The 15,877-nt window shown below is 42.8% G+C and overlaps 1 protein-coding gene across 8 annotated transcripts in view; it reads left to right on the plus strand.

Annotated features, from left to right (window-relative positions):
- ART3 (ADP-ribosyltransferase 3 (inactive)) overlaps positions 1 to 15,877 on the plus strand; it is a 117,452-nt gene that overhangs the window by 96,066 nt on the left and 5,509 nt on the right. For 3 of the 8 annotated variants that reach the window (XM_053923536.2, XM_024577177.3, XM_024577192.3), the window contains 6 exons: positions 5,201 to 5,233; positions 6,141 to 6,173; positions 7,186 to 7,215; positions 9,610 to 9,642; positions 10,502 to 10,534; positions 11,157 to 11,189. In XM_053923536.2, coding sequence (XP_053779511.1) covers positions 5,201 to 5,233; positions 6,141 to 6,173; positions 7,186 to 7,215; positions 9,610 to 9,642; positions 10,502 to 10,534; positions 11,157 to 11,189 — 195 coding nt within the window. The remainder of the gene's footprint in view (positions 1 to 5,200; positions 5,234 to 6,140; positions 6,174 to 7,185; positions 7,216 to 9,609; positions 9,643 to 10,501; positions 10,535 to 11,156; positions 11,190 to 15,877) is intronic. The other 5 variants (XM_024577186.3, XM_024577197.3, XM_045185111.2 and 2 more) reach the window with 3 other exon arrangements.

The raw sequence follows: 15,877 nt of genomic DNA on the forward strand, positions 1-15,877 counted from the left end.
ACTAGGCTACACTCCTTATTGTTAAAGAAGATAAAACTTGCTTCACCAGATTGAGTGAGAGAGAGAGTGAGAGGCAGTGCCAGCCAGCCAGTCTTTTGCACCCTAATCATGGCAGTGACGTCTCATCCATTTGGCTGTATTCCATTTGCTAGGAGCAGGTCACTAGGTTCAGTCCACACTGAAGAGGAGAGGATTACATAAGGGCGTGAATACCAGGAGGCAGGATCTTTGGGAGCCGTGTTAGTAGCTGCTTACCGTAATCCCAACCCATTATAGTCTGTCACCTCCCCTTGGGGATGATCCACATTGGCTGCCCTTTTCCTGTAATGATGAGTTCCACGGTGACTTCTGCAGGCAGAGGAGAGCAGCTACAGAACCACTGGGAGCAAAGTCAGCAACCAGTTTCCTATACTGGTATTTTTGATCTGTTTACTCAGGTCATATGAAATTTATATTCATTTACTGAAGTGAAAGCAGATGCTATATGAGTGTCCACTCACCCACAGAGGTCAGGATGAGCACACCCACACGAAAAGGAGAGGACTATATTCTTCCTCCAATTCCCCTCACTCTCCAACCCCTAATTCCTTGGTGCTTGGGAACTCAGTCAAAGTAGAGGTCAGCATGATTATGGGCAACTCGTCGGCAGTTGGAGACAGCCAGACCAGACAGTCCTGGAGAGGTCTTCAGTGGGGAGGCTGGAAGAATTTTCATTTGAGGTCCTAGAGCTTCATAAAGATTTCCTTGCTGTGGTAGATTATAGAGTCAGAAGCTGTAGCGGAGACAATGGCTGCATATACCTGATTTGCTTTGTCGGTCTCCAGAGGCTTTTCCTTAGACACAGTCACTTCATATGGGCATATACATGTGTCACATAAAGACTGATTTCGTGAGCTGTATGCTGCGTTTATTTCCATAGAGAGGGACTGCACTGGGTTTTAAGTAATCCAGTTCTGGTGTCTCAGTGACCGGGTCACACTGCTAGGGCGGTAGTGTTGGCACACGAGTGTACGTAAACGCAGATGTGCTTGCTCCTTGCCAGGATTGTCATTTGAGGTTCAGCTCTTCCTACATAGCATCCAAGGTAGTGGACATGTTGTCATCATTACAGTGAACGGATGCAGCCTTCTGTTGGGCTTGCCCAGCCTGGGGGCAGGCTGTTTTGTTGGAGAACTGGATTTCTTTTCAGGTGTGAAGTCTTATAGGGAAAGCCCCACTGAGCCAGTAGTTTGGGTAAAATAGTAGGTAAGGCTTTTGTAATGTCTAATACAGAGGTTGTCAGACTTTCTGGGTTCGTGGTCTTTTTCTTAGTGTTATCATAATTATTTTTACTGTCCCTAGGCTTAAAAAATACCCCCAATTCCCACTTCCCTCTCTTGCTTCCACCCTCCCTCTTTGTTTTGTCCATGAGCTTCTTAAACCTGTGAGTTAGATTAGACACCACCTTATTTCCTGATCCATGTTGATTTTCACATATATTTGCTTCTTGCCACAATTGCTGAAAACTCAGCTTTGCCAACGTACGATATCATCAAAGAGAATATAATACAACTTTGCACCTGCATTCTACTTCTAGCTAGTAGTTCACACCGAGTCTGACGGATATCAGCTGTGGCTGTTGTTTGTCTTGACATTGTAAATATCCCTTAGTACCCCTGTGAATTTGCTGTAGGATTCAGGGACCCCTTTGCCAATGTTTGGAAACTGCAGGTCTATGAGATAGACAGCCACCTGTTTGTGAAAGTGGCTTAGGCCTTTAGGAGCCAGGTTTGGCCCTTAACTGGAGGTAAAATTTTTGTGTGACATTGAATTTTTTGGGAGTTTTCCTCTCTTATGGGAATCTAGTTCAGAGAGAATCCATTGCCTGTTGGGATATTGGGCTGGAGAGTTACCCCTTTTATTTAGTGAGAAATCCTGTTTCAAATAGGCCCGTAACAGACTGGCAGTAGCCAGCTCTACAAAGGGAGGAAGTTCTTGTGTCCAAAAGCCCAGTGGCCGACAAAGGCTGCTGCAGTCTTGTTTCTTGTTACCCGAGATTCCAGTCAGCCATGAGTTAGGTCACAGACATCTGTGATGTCTTGGGATCTGAAGGAAATAGGGAACTTCTGGGAGGGCTTAATTTACTATCGTGTAGAGTGCTCTTTGGTCTTCTTACTATAGCGTTCCCTGGTAAAATGACAACTTACGTGTTCCAGTGTGTTTCATGGAAAGAGGCACTATTCCTGACCCTGTGGGTTCTTTCCCTGGCCTTTGGTAGTTTCCTCGCACATAGAAGCTGATCAGTACTTTGCTGAATAGTCAAGGGAAATCCTTTTGTTAACGGGAGAAGCCTGGTTCTTCGTGCTGATGCATGTGAAGACTTACAGATCAGCAAATCTATCAACATGCAATCAGGATTTACTAGTGACCTGTTCCTATGGAAGAGAATGGGACTAGCTAAGGGTGGGGGTCTGTGTAAAAGGCACAAGTTCAGGGCAAAGCAGGGCTCCAAAAGTAAGGGTGGACGAAGGCTGGGGTGGCCCGAGGGCCAAGAGCACCAAGAGCGGGAGTCCCTTGTTCTGAGGACTTACACAGTTGACGGGATGAGGGTGAAGAAGTTACATATTGATTGACAGGTAAAGGTGGTGCCAGCTTTCCAGGGGGGACATGACTACCCAAACTTAGGTATGTGTGGGGGGTCTGTTAGCTGGAATCCTTACCTTGTTCCGGACTCCGTTTGTTCATCTTGTAAAACAGACACATGACAGGAGGCAGTTAGAGTTGGGGCAGTCACCCAAAGTTATTTATGGGCTCTTTCTGTACGCATTAGGGACTCCCGTGTAAAAGAGATAGTGACCAGAGGTAGGCAATTAATCAAAGTTGTTTTATGGGCTGCTTTGGGCACTGTGGACCCGGTCCTCTTCCCCCTTCCAGACCTTGGGATGAATACATAGTTTCAAGGCCTTCTTTCCCAGATAGTGGAGACGATACATCGAATTTCAAGGACTTGTCTCCTCCTGTGCTAACATGGTGTTTCTTGTGATGTTGGAAGACCTGGCAATATTGTCAGACCAGGCTCAGGACTGCTGAGTTAGGGGGTGAGACGTGTCTCCTCTTCCTCCCTGCATTCATCTACTATTAATCCTTCCTGAGTGCTGCAAGGCATTTCCTGGCAACCAGGATGCTAGGTGCCGGCCAGTAACAGCAGTGCGGCCCCAGAGTTCCTCCTCTGCTGTCTCCTGCCTCACTGTGACGATTCAGGGGCTCTCTGCCCGTGTGGTTCCCTTCTCTTCAGTACTGTGTAATAACCAAATTAGCCCGGTATTTTCCTTGAGGAAAAAAATTAAACTAAATAGTTACAATACCATTTGATTTTTCTATTTATTCTTGAATTACTTTTGATATATTTTTCTAGGAATTTGCCCATTTGTCTTATATTTCAAATTTATTCATTATATCTCGTGTCTTTTCACATCTGTTGAATCTGTGGTTATATTTCCTTTATTATTCCTTATATAAAATATTTGTCCCTTCTTGTGTTTATTTCTGGATCAATCTCTTATCCATTTTTAACCCTGTTAGGTCTTTAGAGACCCAGAGTAGTTTAGTTACTTCATTGTGCTGAAACCCCTAATGAAAAGTTAAGTCCAGGGTCAAACAGGGAGGACGAGTGCAGTGTTGGGTAAACAGAACTGTGTTAAACATTGAAAGGCGCCCATCCTGGGCATTAGCTAAGCCTGTTGTGGGGTCGTTTCAGAGGGTGTGTAAATCAACCATCATGCTGTATGCCTCAAACTTTTTAAAAAGTTAGTTATCTGAAATTTCAACAAAATACATAAGCATAAAAAAAACTACCCATCCTTAACTACTGAGGAGGCTCTCAAAAATTGTGTTCATAAAATTCACTTGGGAGTGCTTGTTTAAAATGCAGATTACAAGGCATCACCCCAGAAGTTCTATGTCAATAGTCCTGGCTAGAGTCCTGGAGTTTTCAATTTTAATAAGCATCCAGGTCATTCTGAAGTATGTGATTGGAAGTCTACACTTTGAGAAAAATGTTCAAATTTGTGTTACAGACAAAAGATAAAGGCTTTTAAATCCCCCAGTGTCTTTTCCGCAGGCTGAATCTGTTGTATCCATGGCTTTCTCACTCCCACCTCCCCTCACCGTCACCTTCCCCCTAACTAAGCCCTCTGGGTAAGGCTTGCACCCACCACTCACCTTCTGCTGAGGCAACGTTTTGTAATTGTCTCTAGAACTGTTTTTTCAATGTGGAATCTAGCCAAACACCTGAGGTTAGTTTAGCCTCAGGGCACCATCAGACTCTAACAGATCTGTACCAGTTCCTGTCCTGCCTGGATTCTTGGTTCAAACTCCACAGGCCTCTCAGGAATGCCCCCATCTTTGATGGAGAAGTTTATCTTCAGGTAACTGAACTTGATGAGAACAATGAGTTATCCAGCTGTGGAGAAGAGGCCATGAAACATCTCGACCTTCTATGGCATTCTGGGAGGCCGTCCATGGCTCATGCTGGCACCAAATCTAAACCCCCTTGCACTGCCCTTCTTGCCCTAACTGCAGTCGGGCAGGCTCACAGATTCCCCTTTAGGTCGGGTCTCGGAGCACTCACTGCTGTACCGATGGTTTTCTCCAGGGTTTCGCTAGCAAGAGGCCCTAGGGCCCTGTGATAGTGTGCTGTTAGATGCCATGTTCCTGTTCTCCAAAAACTGCGGGTCTCCTTACATACAGCTCACTTTCTCCATGTGCATGTGAAGGATCTTTGTTCATATATTCAAGGATCTTGAAGCTCTGTTAGAGATTCTTTTTCTCCAGTGGGTAGGAATTGTCACAGTAAAGGAATAGGTTTGCTGTTGAGGACATCTAGCACCTGAAGACAGGATTAATTCAATAGATAGGTAAATCTTCTCCTAACTTTAGCTTTGGATGGGCCTTTGGAGGTCATTTGAAGTAATCTCCCAGCAGAAGATAATCATAAAAAAGCTGAATTCCAGAAATGTTAGATGTTTTATCAAAGATCAAACTGCTGTTTGATTACTGTAATATGAATACAAAAGTGTAGTTGTTCTGCCATTTGCATCCCACTAAGTTATGGGCCTGATAGACTAGCTGACAGGTGAATTACTGATAGCCACAGACCAGTTCAAAATCTTTCCTAGGGTAGTTTGTATCTAACTAATATAGCTTTATCTTTATGTTTCAGGACTAAAAACTCCAAATTGTGTTGAGAACATGGGTAAGATATGCTTTAAATTTAAAATTCTCTGTATGGGATTTTTTCCATGTGATTTCTCACAGCCATCCGACCGTACTGTCATACTGTCTGCCACCATTTTCTCAAGGCAAAGTTGTACTGCTGCTGCCGCCTCTTCGGGGGGAGGGCTCAGGAGCCCCCGCTGGTTGCATGCCTCCCCTGTGCTCACCCCAGCCTTGCTGGTTCTCTCAAACACTGCATTTATCTTGGGCATGTAGTACCATTCCACTGTCTCACTAGCCCATCCTTACAGGAGCGTAAGTACTCCTGAGTGTCCCCATATGATTCCTGTACACAGAGCTGGACTCACACCCTATGGTTTGATGTCTCAGGAAATACCATTTGGGAAACTAATGAAGGAATAGAGCGAATGTGCCTCAAGGTGGGAGCCTGGAGGGACAAAATGGTAATACAGTCCGTCTCTGCTTCCTCGGGAAAAACAGGAGGATGTAACAAAAAATAATCTTTCCTAGAGGATTCATGAGAAAGCTTTGGGTAGATGAACAGGAATTCTAAGAGTATTCAAGAATAGCGTTATCTTATAGGCCCAACAGATTTGGACCAAAGTTGCGAGAAAATACCTTGGGCTGATGAATGCTTTGGGTGGATTTTTTTAAGATTTCCTTATTAAAAAGTTTGAAAATAAGCATCCATTTCTAGCTGTCTTCCTGGCTAGTTTTCTATGAATTCTTCACATAATTAAAATGAATCCACATCCATTTGTTTTTGAGATTGAAATTTTTATATCTCTCATCTCACCATATTTCATATGTATCTTAAATGTAAGCCATCTCGAGTTTTTGTCATTAATAAATGTTTAAAAATAGGTTGAACCTGCCACACACGTCTGAGCATAGTACGACATAATGAAAACATTTTTGTATTTCAGAGTATTTCCAACCCATCCATGTCTCCAGCCCTGGTGAGTTTGCTCTTGTATTTAAAAATAATCCTTATGTGGATGCTCAGTAGTTCTTTCTTATTTAACAAGTTCATTTCTTAGCTGAAGAAAAAGAATATTTTGCAGATATGAAGGAGTAACTAGGCAGATATAAGGGGGGAAAAAGATAGAATCTACTCTGGGGAAATTTGCCTCTTTATAAATGAGAGGGTTTATACTCTGGAGAGCTGAACAAGGTGGAAATGTTCTAAGGAATAAGGTTGGTGGGACCTGAAAAATTAGTCACTCTTGAGAGGTCTGAGGACCCTATATTCAGTCATTGAGATTAACCTGTGTGACACCATTCAGATGAAAGGAGAAGTTAGTCATTTGCATTAGTCACTTGCATCTCTCAAATATGCTAATGTTTGGTATCATTTAACCTGGGTGATTAGATGCTCCCGCCCCCTGCCCCAATTTCCCATTATGGTGATGTGGCCGAAATCACTTCTGTGCATTTCAGTTCCTCTTTATGTGTTTGGCCCATGTAGCTATAATAAGATTTTCTTTATTAAATAGAGAGCGGTATCTGGCCTTTCCTTAAGTATGTAATTTACTTGATGTTTGGAAGATAATTTCCTGGCCTTATGTGAAGCATTTCATGCTGAGGAGGACTCACTTGGCAACACTTCTTACTGGCTCATTGCAGACAAAAGTTTTACCGGTCACTTCGCAGGGACCTAAGCTAACTCTTCAAGACAGCATTTTCCTAGCTCACTGAGATCCCCCAGGAGACTTGTTATGTGGGACAGTTTTTCTTGAGCTGCCCAGGGAAGGTTCCAGCCCAATTAGCCAAGATGCACTTAGATTGTGGCTGACACTTAAATTGAGTGGCATCACTTTACTGGATGTACCAAATGGTTCTTTATGGTCCTATTACCTGAAAAGAGTTTTGCTGTAACTCTTTTTTTGCTGAAACTACAGAGTCTTCATCTGTAAAAATCCGATGATTTTATTCTATTGTTAAAATGGAAAGTTTCTTTTTCTAACTTAGGTGATAAAAACCAGAAGTTTGAAGACCCTGGTAAGACATTTTCATAAACTCTGGGCCTTATATTTTCAAGACAGTTGCGTTAGGGTGGGATTAGGTGGGCGTGACATGGTGAGGAACAGTGGGACGAGGGAAGAGCGACTTTAGCTGACTAGTTGGTGTAGCAGAGGCCGTCCTGAGATTTGGATAGACTTCTTTATAAAGAGGACACAGCAGCTCTCTGTTTCTTATCTAACAGTCTGCAGGTCCCCCCAGCAGAGAAGTCGAGCAACTAGTTCTAGAGAATATAGTATTTTCTGCTTTACACTAGCAGTTATGTGGATAGAGGAAGGTGTGGCTAATTATTCCACAAACTGTTATGACCTAGGATGTTGGGCAGGGGCATTAAACATTGGCATGATTTTTTCTAAATTAAAAATTACGATTTTTTACATTTATTTCTGCTTCCAGCCATATAACAGATGCTATTAGCTGTACGCATCTGATTATTTAGTATATTCCCAAGGTTTTTTTTTTAATAATGTTATTCAGATATCCTCAAGGGTGCTAAGACAGGAACACTCTCTTAAATTACTGGTGAGATTATAAATTGGAACCTTTCTGGAAGACATTTGGGTAGTATGTATTACTAGCTTTTAAAATTGTTCGTATCTTTAAACCTAGTTATAACACTTTTGGATATTTGTCCTAAGGAAATAATGATAAAGATTTGTGTATAAAATGTGTACAAAAAATATCCACATAGTGCCGTGGTAGCCAAAATTTATAATAACTTTAGTGTCCAACAGGTGGGTATTCAATAAAATTATACCCATAGTATGAAACAGTAAACTTAAAAATCATTTTTAAAAATATTAAGCATATGAGAAAGTACTTATGAGGTCTGTCTAGAAGCTATCTAGTCATGTAATATTAAAAAAAGAGACATTTATTGAAGAAGATACAAGATACAAGAAACACTGTACACAGGACAATGACGCCTCAGTCCCCTTCAAGTAGGCACCTTGGGACCGGACCTCACATAGTTCTCCCAGTTGCCGTCAGCTGCCCTGTCCTATTTTCCTGAATCTCACTGATGGTCTGAAATCTCTTCCCTTTCAAAGGTGATTTTGGGAAAAGCCAGAAGTCCCGGGGTGCCAAATCTGGGCTGTCAGGAGGCTGAGTCACCTGGGTGATTTGATGTTTTGCCAAAACACTGCACAAGACGTGATGCATGAGTGGGTGTGTTGTTGTGATGAAGCTGCCCATCACCAGTTGCCCATAGCTGCAGCCTTCTGAATCATCCGAATAGCTTCTGCAGAGAAATGTTCAAACTTAATACAAAATTTGATGCAGATTCGTTGGTCTACTTGCTCAATCATTTTGAATGCAACAGCCAGGCAGTACACATGCTCACTCAATGGCATCTACTGCCCCACTGACTGGTACAATGAAGTCATCATTGTTCACACATGTGCATTCCAGTCCACTCTCCTTGGATGCTAGGTTACATCAGTGTCGTGCAAACCATTCTTGTTATGTTAACAACGGTTGGACTTTTTCCGGACAGACCTCATATATACAGTTGCAAATAAAATAGGATCAAAAATAGCATATAGAGTATAATATCAGTTTTACTTCAAAATGTGAAAAAGTCCAAACTTCCAGTTGGAAGAGAAATAAGTACTGGGGACTTGATGTACAACATGGTGACTATAGTTAACACTGCTGTATGGTGTATTTGAAAGTCCCTAAGAGAGTGGATCCTAAGTTCTCATGACAAGGAAAAAACAGTTTTCTTTCCAAGGGTTGTTTTTTTTTTTTTTTTTGGTATTGATATGAGATGACAGATTTTAAATAAACTTATTGTGGCAATCATTGCAAAATCTATGTAAGTCAAGTCATTATGCTGTACACCTTAAACTTAGTCCGGTGCTACATGTCAATTACATCCCAGTAACACTGGAAAATATGCTAAAAATGTATATGAACATATATGTATACATAGCTAAGAGATTGGTGGGAAATATAGCAAAATTGTTAAGAAAGAGTAACTCTGAGATTTGGGATTAAGAGTAATTTTTAATAATTTCCTGTGTTTTTCCAAATTATCTGTAATTATAATGTATGACTTATACAATCAAGACATTTTATTTTTAAAAAATACGTGTTGACAGATGACAAGTGCAGATCAGAGTCCTTGGACTAAATATTTTTTAAAAATCAACAGGAGCTGTTCTACTTAATCTAGGAGAGATCCTGGGTCACTGGCCAATGTTATCACCAGAAACCAGCCAGGCTCCAATGGCTTAAATCTCTCTCTGTCCCCTGTCACCTCTCAAAGCTTTTAGAGTTTTCCACTGTATAAATAGCCACATAAATGTGAGGTTAAATTAATTTTCAAGCCAAGTGCATTTTTCACTAAATAGTTCCTGTTCTCATCCTTAGGAGTGAAAAGCCAGGAGTCCCCAGTCTTACCTGGTAAGTAATCTTTTTACTGACTCTCTGAGACTAGCTGCAAGGTTGGGAGACATGAGGACTCTTTGCGCTAAGGGCATTAGTGGACGTGGAGAGTTTGAGGAATGGGTTAAGCCAGAACAGACAGATTTCATTTTTGAGCGCTTATTATGTTTCATGCAGTGCACTAAGCGCTTCCAGGATGTATCTCCTTTAATCATTACTTCCTACAAACCTACAAGGTCTTTCTTTTGCATAAATAAGGAAGTGAAGGTCAGAGGGATTAAGAAGGCTGTGTAATCATAGAGCTAATTACCGCAATGATAATAGAACCAAACCAAGCAGAGTCTTATACCCAGAACTGTTTCATTTAAAAGCCAATGTACTTGGTCTGCCTTATGAAGATAAGGTTGGAGATATATATACTAGCCACATCATGGAAGTTCTTAAAGTCCAGGCTAAGGAGTTTGGGTTTGTCCAGTTAGAGAATGAAGAGCCATCAAAAAGTGTTTCTGTTGTTACTGCTCTTAAATTGTTTTTTCTTTCATTGACTCCAGAGAGAGGGGAAGGGAGGGAGAAAGAGAGGGAAAGAAACATTGATGTGAGAAAGAAACCTTGATTGATTGATTGGTTGCCTCTTGTACACACCCTGACTGGGGACCTAACCAGCAACTGAGGCATGTGACCTGACTGGTAATTGAACTCTCGACCTCTTGGTTTGCAGTACGACGCCCAACCAACTGAGCCACGCTGGCCAGGCTGTTGTTACTCTTTTCTTTTCCCTTTTTTAAAGGGTTGGAGATGGGGGAGGTACAGACAAATGGAAGCATTAACAATGCAAGGTCATTGATTAATACTAACCAATAGTCATTTCTGTCTTTAGGTATGAAGAGCCATGAACCTATCCAAATACCCGGTAAGACAGATTTCTGTTTACTCTTTGGGCCCAAGTAAGAGGTGAGAAGGATTCCCCTTGGCACTGAAAACAGTATTGTCATGAGATAATTGTTATTTATTAATATTTCCTTTAATATTTCCAGCTGCCTGCCAGTCATTCACAAAGACTTAGCTGGGTAAGAGAGTAGAGAAGGTGCCTTTACTCCTGTTTCTGAAGCAGGAAAGTTAGCTTTTGGGGGGGCATCGCTGAAGGGCCAGCTGCTGGGACCCGAATGCATGTAGTTTAGCACTTTTCAGGCTCTGCAACTAAAGTTACTTCAATAGAAACTTCAGCTTCATGCAAAGCTGGCTGTTAGCTTTTGGCTAACATCTCAATATCTAGGATCTCTAGGTAACAAAATGTAATATTCTTCTGGCATAGAGATAGACGTAGTGAGGTGCCAAGGCAGAAGCCTCCTTTAAGCTTCGTGTGGCTTTGCACTGTGAGGGTTCATGTAGCCAGAATTTTTTAATAAAAAGCCAGGATCTACAATGTAGTGGGAACTTTGGCCCTTGTATCACTTGATCTCATTGAACAAGAGTTTGGAAATTGTACTCACTGGAGCAAACTGCTAGTCATTGAAAACTTCTTTCTCATTTAGGAATGAAAATTCCAGAACCTTTCCCATTACCTGGTAAGCAGTAGTAGGCATGCCAGAGAGGAAGGTGCCAGTTTGGGGGCAGGGCATGGACATACCTGTCAACATTAGACATGCAGGGGAGCCCAAGTGCTTTGCAAAAGATCACATAAGCGAGTGAGGGCCCAAGTCTCTTAGCTTGCAACCAAGTGCCCATTTCTTAAGAGCTGCAGTTCCTCAAGTGTATTTTTTCAGTAGATTTACCATGGCAGATTTAACCTGCCTTATGCTAGAACTATTCCATGGTTATTTAACAAGTATGAGGCTGTCTCTGAGGGCAAAGCCATCAGGGGCCTTGAGCTTCTGTGGCCAGAGAAAAGAGACAGTGACTCCTGTCAAGTTCCTCAGAACTTGGGCTCACAGGGGAGGGAAGAATAAAAGCTCTCAAACTTAATTTTTCCTGAGACAAGAAGTAAATAAACTAAGTGGGCGTAACGGTAATAGAGCTCCTCGACGACTCAGAACTCCACCTTTCAGACATGGCTAACGCTTTTCGTGTCTGACTTGTGGGGGTATCTGTAAGGACTGTAGAAACACAGACTCTCAGGGTGCAAGCCGCCATCCAGCACTGAAACCCATTCTCCTCAGTTCATGTAGCGTTTGAAAATAACTTTTGGTAGGCTTTCTTATTTAGGAATGATCATCTGTTGAAAAAACTAGATTTTTGGCGTCCACTAAATTGCATCCATCCACACAGTGCTCTGCCTCTCCTGACACTGCTGTCTGTGGACACTTCATGTCGCGTACAGAGACAGCATGTCCGCAGTTGGTTACCCAAAGCACAGACAGAGGCCCAGAGAGAGCGTCCGGCTGCTTGTAACACCGTCGGACTAATTTGGCCACCACTCCGAAGTGAACCTCTGACTACACTGAGGAGGCACCTTGTGTGTGTACGCACCTCTCTAGCTCACTGGGCCTGAGGAGCACAGTGCTCTCAGATGCACCTTACTGGGCACAGCTTCCCAGCAGGTGTGGGGACAGACACGGACTGTGTAGACAGAGAGACCCAGCTTCATGCAGTCTCTCCTCTGTCATTTTCTTTTGGGTAACTTTGTGGTGTGTGTTTGTTCATTTAAACCACTTTTTATTTTTCAATTACAGTTAACATACAATATTATATTACACCCCAATATTTAGATATTATCTAACTTACAAGGCAATCATCCTCATAAATCTCATATCCACCTGAGACCATACATAATTATTAGAATATTATTGACTATATATTCCCTATGCTGTATTTTACACCCCCATGACTATTTTGTAACAACCAATTTGTTCTTCTTTTTAAAATTTTATTTATTTATTTTTAGAGAGGAGGGAGGGAGAAAGAAAGAGAGGGAGAGAAACATCAATGTGTGGTTGCCTCTCATGCACCTCCCTACTGGGAACCTGGCCCACAAGCCAGGCATGTGCCCTGACAAGGAATCGAAACAGTGACTCTTTGGTTTGCAGGCCAGTGCTCAATCCACTGAGCCATGCCAGGCAGGGCTACTTTGTGCTTCTTAATCCCTTTACCTTTTTCACCTAGCCTCCCCAAACCCACCTCCCATCGGGCAACTGTCAAAATGTTCTCTGTATCTATGAGTCTGTTTCTGTTCTGCTTGTTTGTTTATTTTGATTTTTAGGTTCGATTTTTGATAGATATGTATTTATTGCCATCTTATTGTTCATATTTTTATCTTTCTTCTTCTTCTTCTTAAAGACCCTTGCATATTTTATATAATACTGGTTTACTGGTGATGAACTCCTTTATCTTTTCTTATCTGGGAAGTCCTTTATATGTCCTGCCATTCTAAATGACAGCTTTGCTGGGTAGAGTAATCTTGGTTGTAGGTCCTTGCTTTTCATCACATTGAGTACTTCTTGCCACTCCTTTCTGACCTGCAAAATTTCTGTTGAGATATCAGCTGACATTTTTATGGGAGCTCCCTTATAGGTAACTATTTTTTCCTTGCTGCTTATAGCATTCTCTTTTTTGTCTTTAACCTTTGACATTTTAATTATGATGTGTCTTAGTGAGGGTCTCTTTGGGTTCATCTTGTTCGGAACTCTCTATGCTTCTTGGACTTGTATGTCTATTTCCTTCACCAAGGTAAGAAAGTTTTCTGTCATTATTTTTTCAAATAGGTTTTCAATTTCTTGTTCTCTCTCTTCTCCTCCTGACACCCCTATGATGTGAATGTTGGCACACTTAAGTTGTTCCGGAGGCTCCTTACACTATCCTCATTTGGGGGGATTCTTTTTTTTCTTTTTGCTGTTCTAATTGGATGCTTTTTGCTTCCTTCAATTCCAAATAGCTGATTCGATTCTTGGCATCACCTACTGTACTGTTGATTCCCTGTAACTATTGTTCATTTCAGTTAGTGTAGCCTTTATTTCTGACTGGCCCTTTTTTATGGTTTCTATGTCCTTTCTCATGTTGAAGTTCTGAGTTACTTGAGCATCCTTATTACCATTGTTTTGAACTCTGTATCTGATAATATGTTTGCCTGCATTTAGTTCTTTTTCTGGAGGTTTCTCCTCTTCTTGGGACCTGTTTCTTTGTCTTAGCATTTTGACTGCTTCTCTGTGCTTGTTTCTAAGTATTATGTAGAGCTGCTGTGTTTCAGAGCTGCGGACTTAGTAGAGTAGCCCTGTTTAGTTTAGTAGGTATCCTGTAGGGCCTGTGGCACAGCCTCCCCAGTGTCCCAAGCTGGACGCTGTAGGTGTGCCACTGTCCTGTTGTAGTTGAACCTTGATTGCTGTTGGTGTCACTGGGAGGGGCTAACCTGCAGGCCAATCGGCTTCAAGCACAGGCTGTAACTACAGTGGAGGAGCTGTTGTGCAGGAGTCATCCCTACAGAGCAGGACTTAGTTCAGTGGGGCTTTGGTGTTTGCCAAATCCACCCCTTCAGTGTGTCACTCATGGAGGTAGTGGGGTTGTAATCTGGCATGGTCTGAAGCTGTCCATTGGGTGCACTGGTTCTGGGGCCTCCCAGAAGTTGCAAGGTCAGCCACCACCTGTGTCCTGGTTGGGGCTACCTGGCATGAGCTACAGAGTGACCTGTAGATGGTTGCTAATTGTGCTGCGCTTGGAGGTGCCCAGGGGAGGCCATGCTGTGAACCAAGGTCAGCTGCTGCTAGTGCTGGGCCTGGGGCCACTTAGAAAGAGGTAAGGGGTATGCAGAGGCAGCTGCTTATTTGAGAGATTTTAGGAAAGTTCGAAGCATGAGGCAAGAGAGGCCAGTTATATGGAAAAGCCAGTGAAAATGGCTTGGGTGGGGTGGGATCGCAGGAAATCACCAGGGCAGGGTGGACAGTGATAGCCACTTTGATGGAGACTCAGATACGGTGCCTGCTTATTGGCTCTGTAGGGTGGATGTTCTCAGAAAAGGAACAGTGGCCTCTTCCAGCACTTCTGTCTTACAGAAAGCTCCCCTCCCCAGCTCTCGCCTTGATGCCAGACAATTCAGGTCCTTCCTCTATGTCCCTGGTTCCTTTCAAGCTGCTGCTCCAGCAGTGAGGCTCAGAGGAAGTGAGTTGGGGTAAGTCCCTGCATGGGCCCTTTAAGAGAAACACCTGAGACTCTAGAAGCCCTCCTTCTCACTCAGCCACAATTCTGCTGGTTTTTACAGATAGACCTTATGGTGACTTCTCTTCCTGGCTCTGAAACCGTGGGCTGGGAGGCCTAGTATAAGGTTGGGATCCCTTGCTCCTTATGGAGGGACATGAGCAGCTAAGATATCCCTCCCAATTTTAAACTGCCACACATGGGTGTGGGACCAGCCCATTCCATATCTCTGCCCTTTCTACCAGTCTTGATGTGACGTCTTTAAATCTCTAGTTGTGGGACTTCTTCTAGTCAGCTAGATTTCAGGTGGTTATGAATGATGGCTATTCTGTTGTTTAGTTGCAATTTTGATGTGGTTGTGGGAGAATTTTGAGTACCACATTTAACCTACACCTCCATCTTGACCAGAAGTCTCTTCTGGGTAACTTTTTATAAGTTCACTTTTCTGCACCTCTCCTCCCACATCTGTACAATGAAGAAAACTTCTGTCTCGCAGGAATGATTAAAATCCTAATGAGATAAAGTACTGGCGAGTGAGGAGTAGTTTCAAATAGTAGTAAGTGGTAGCTGTCTTTATTATCATCTGAAAACCCTTTCTCATTTAGGAATAAAAGTGGTATAACTGGATGAAAATCCTGGTGATAAATTTTTTAGGACCATGGGGTTCTGAGTTCTTTACCGTAATCAGTCAGCTCAGTCGTAAGGAGTCCGGGGAGGACAGCTGGGCTGCAAAGCTTCTGACATCCCTGTCTGCAAGCGGGCAGGGGGAAATGTTGAGAACTTTCGATGTGAGCTGCTATCATGGCTGTCTGGACTGAGCAGAGGAAAAGGTGCTTGGCCTAAACTGGAACAGTTGGCTTCCAGCTGCGCCTGTTTCAGAACAGGGCAGGAGGCTTCCCAGACTGAGCGGGCTCCTGTGAGGGAATCTGTAGTCACAGGAATAGCATCATCAAAGAGGTGTGTATGAGAACTGCATCGCATGGGACCAGCCATCCCATGCTTCTCACTACACTCTCCTGGTCCTCCAACAAATAGGCTTGGCAGGGACTATTTTGTATTGTGCCCTCTCCTGGAAAGCTGTGTGTAGTGCATGCTTTTTTTTTTTTTTCCTTCTTCAAAACAGTTCTGTGAA

Source organism: Desmodus rotundus, chromosome 4, assembly GCF_022682495.2.
Source record: "Desmodus rotundus isolate HL8 chromosome 4, HLdesRot8A.1, whole genome shotgun sequence".
Classification (NCBI taxonomy): domain Eukaryota; kingdom Metazoa; phylum Chordata; class Mammalia; order Chiroptera; family Phyllostomidae; genus Desmodus; species Desmodus rotundus.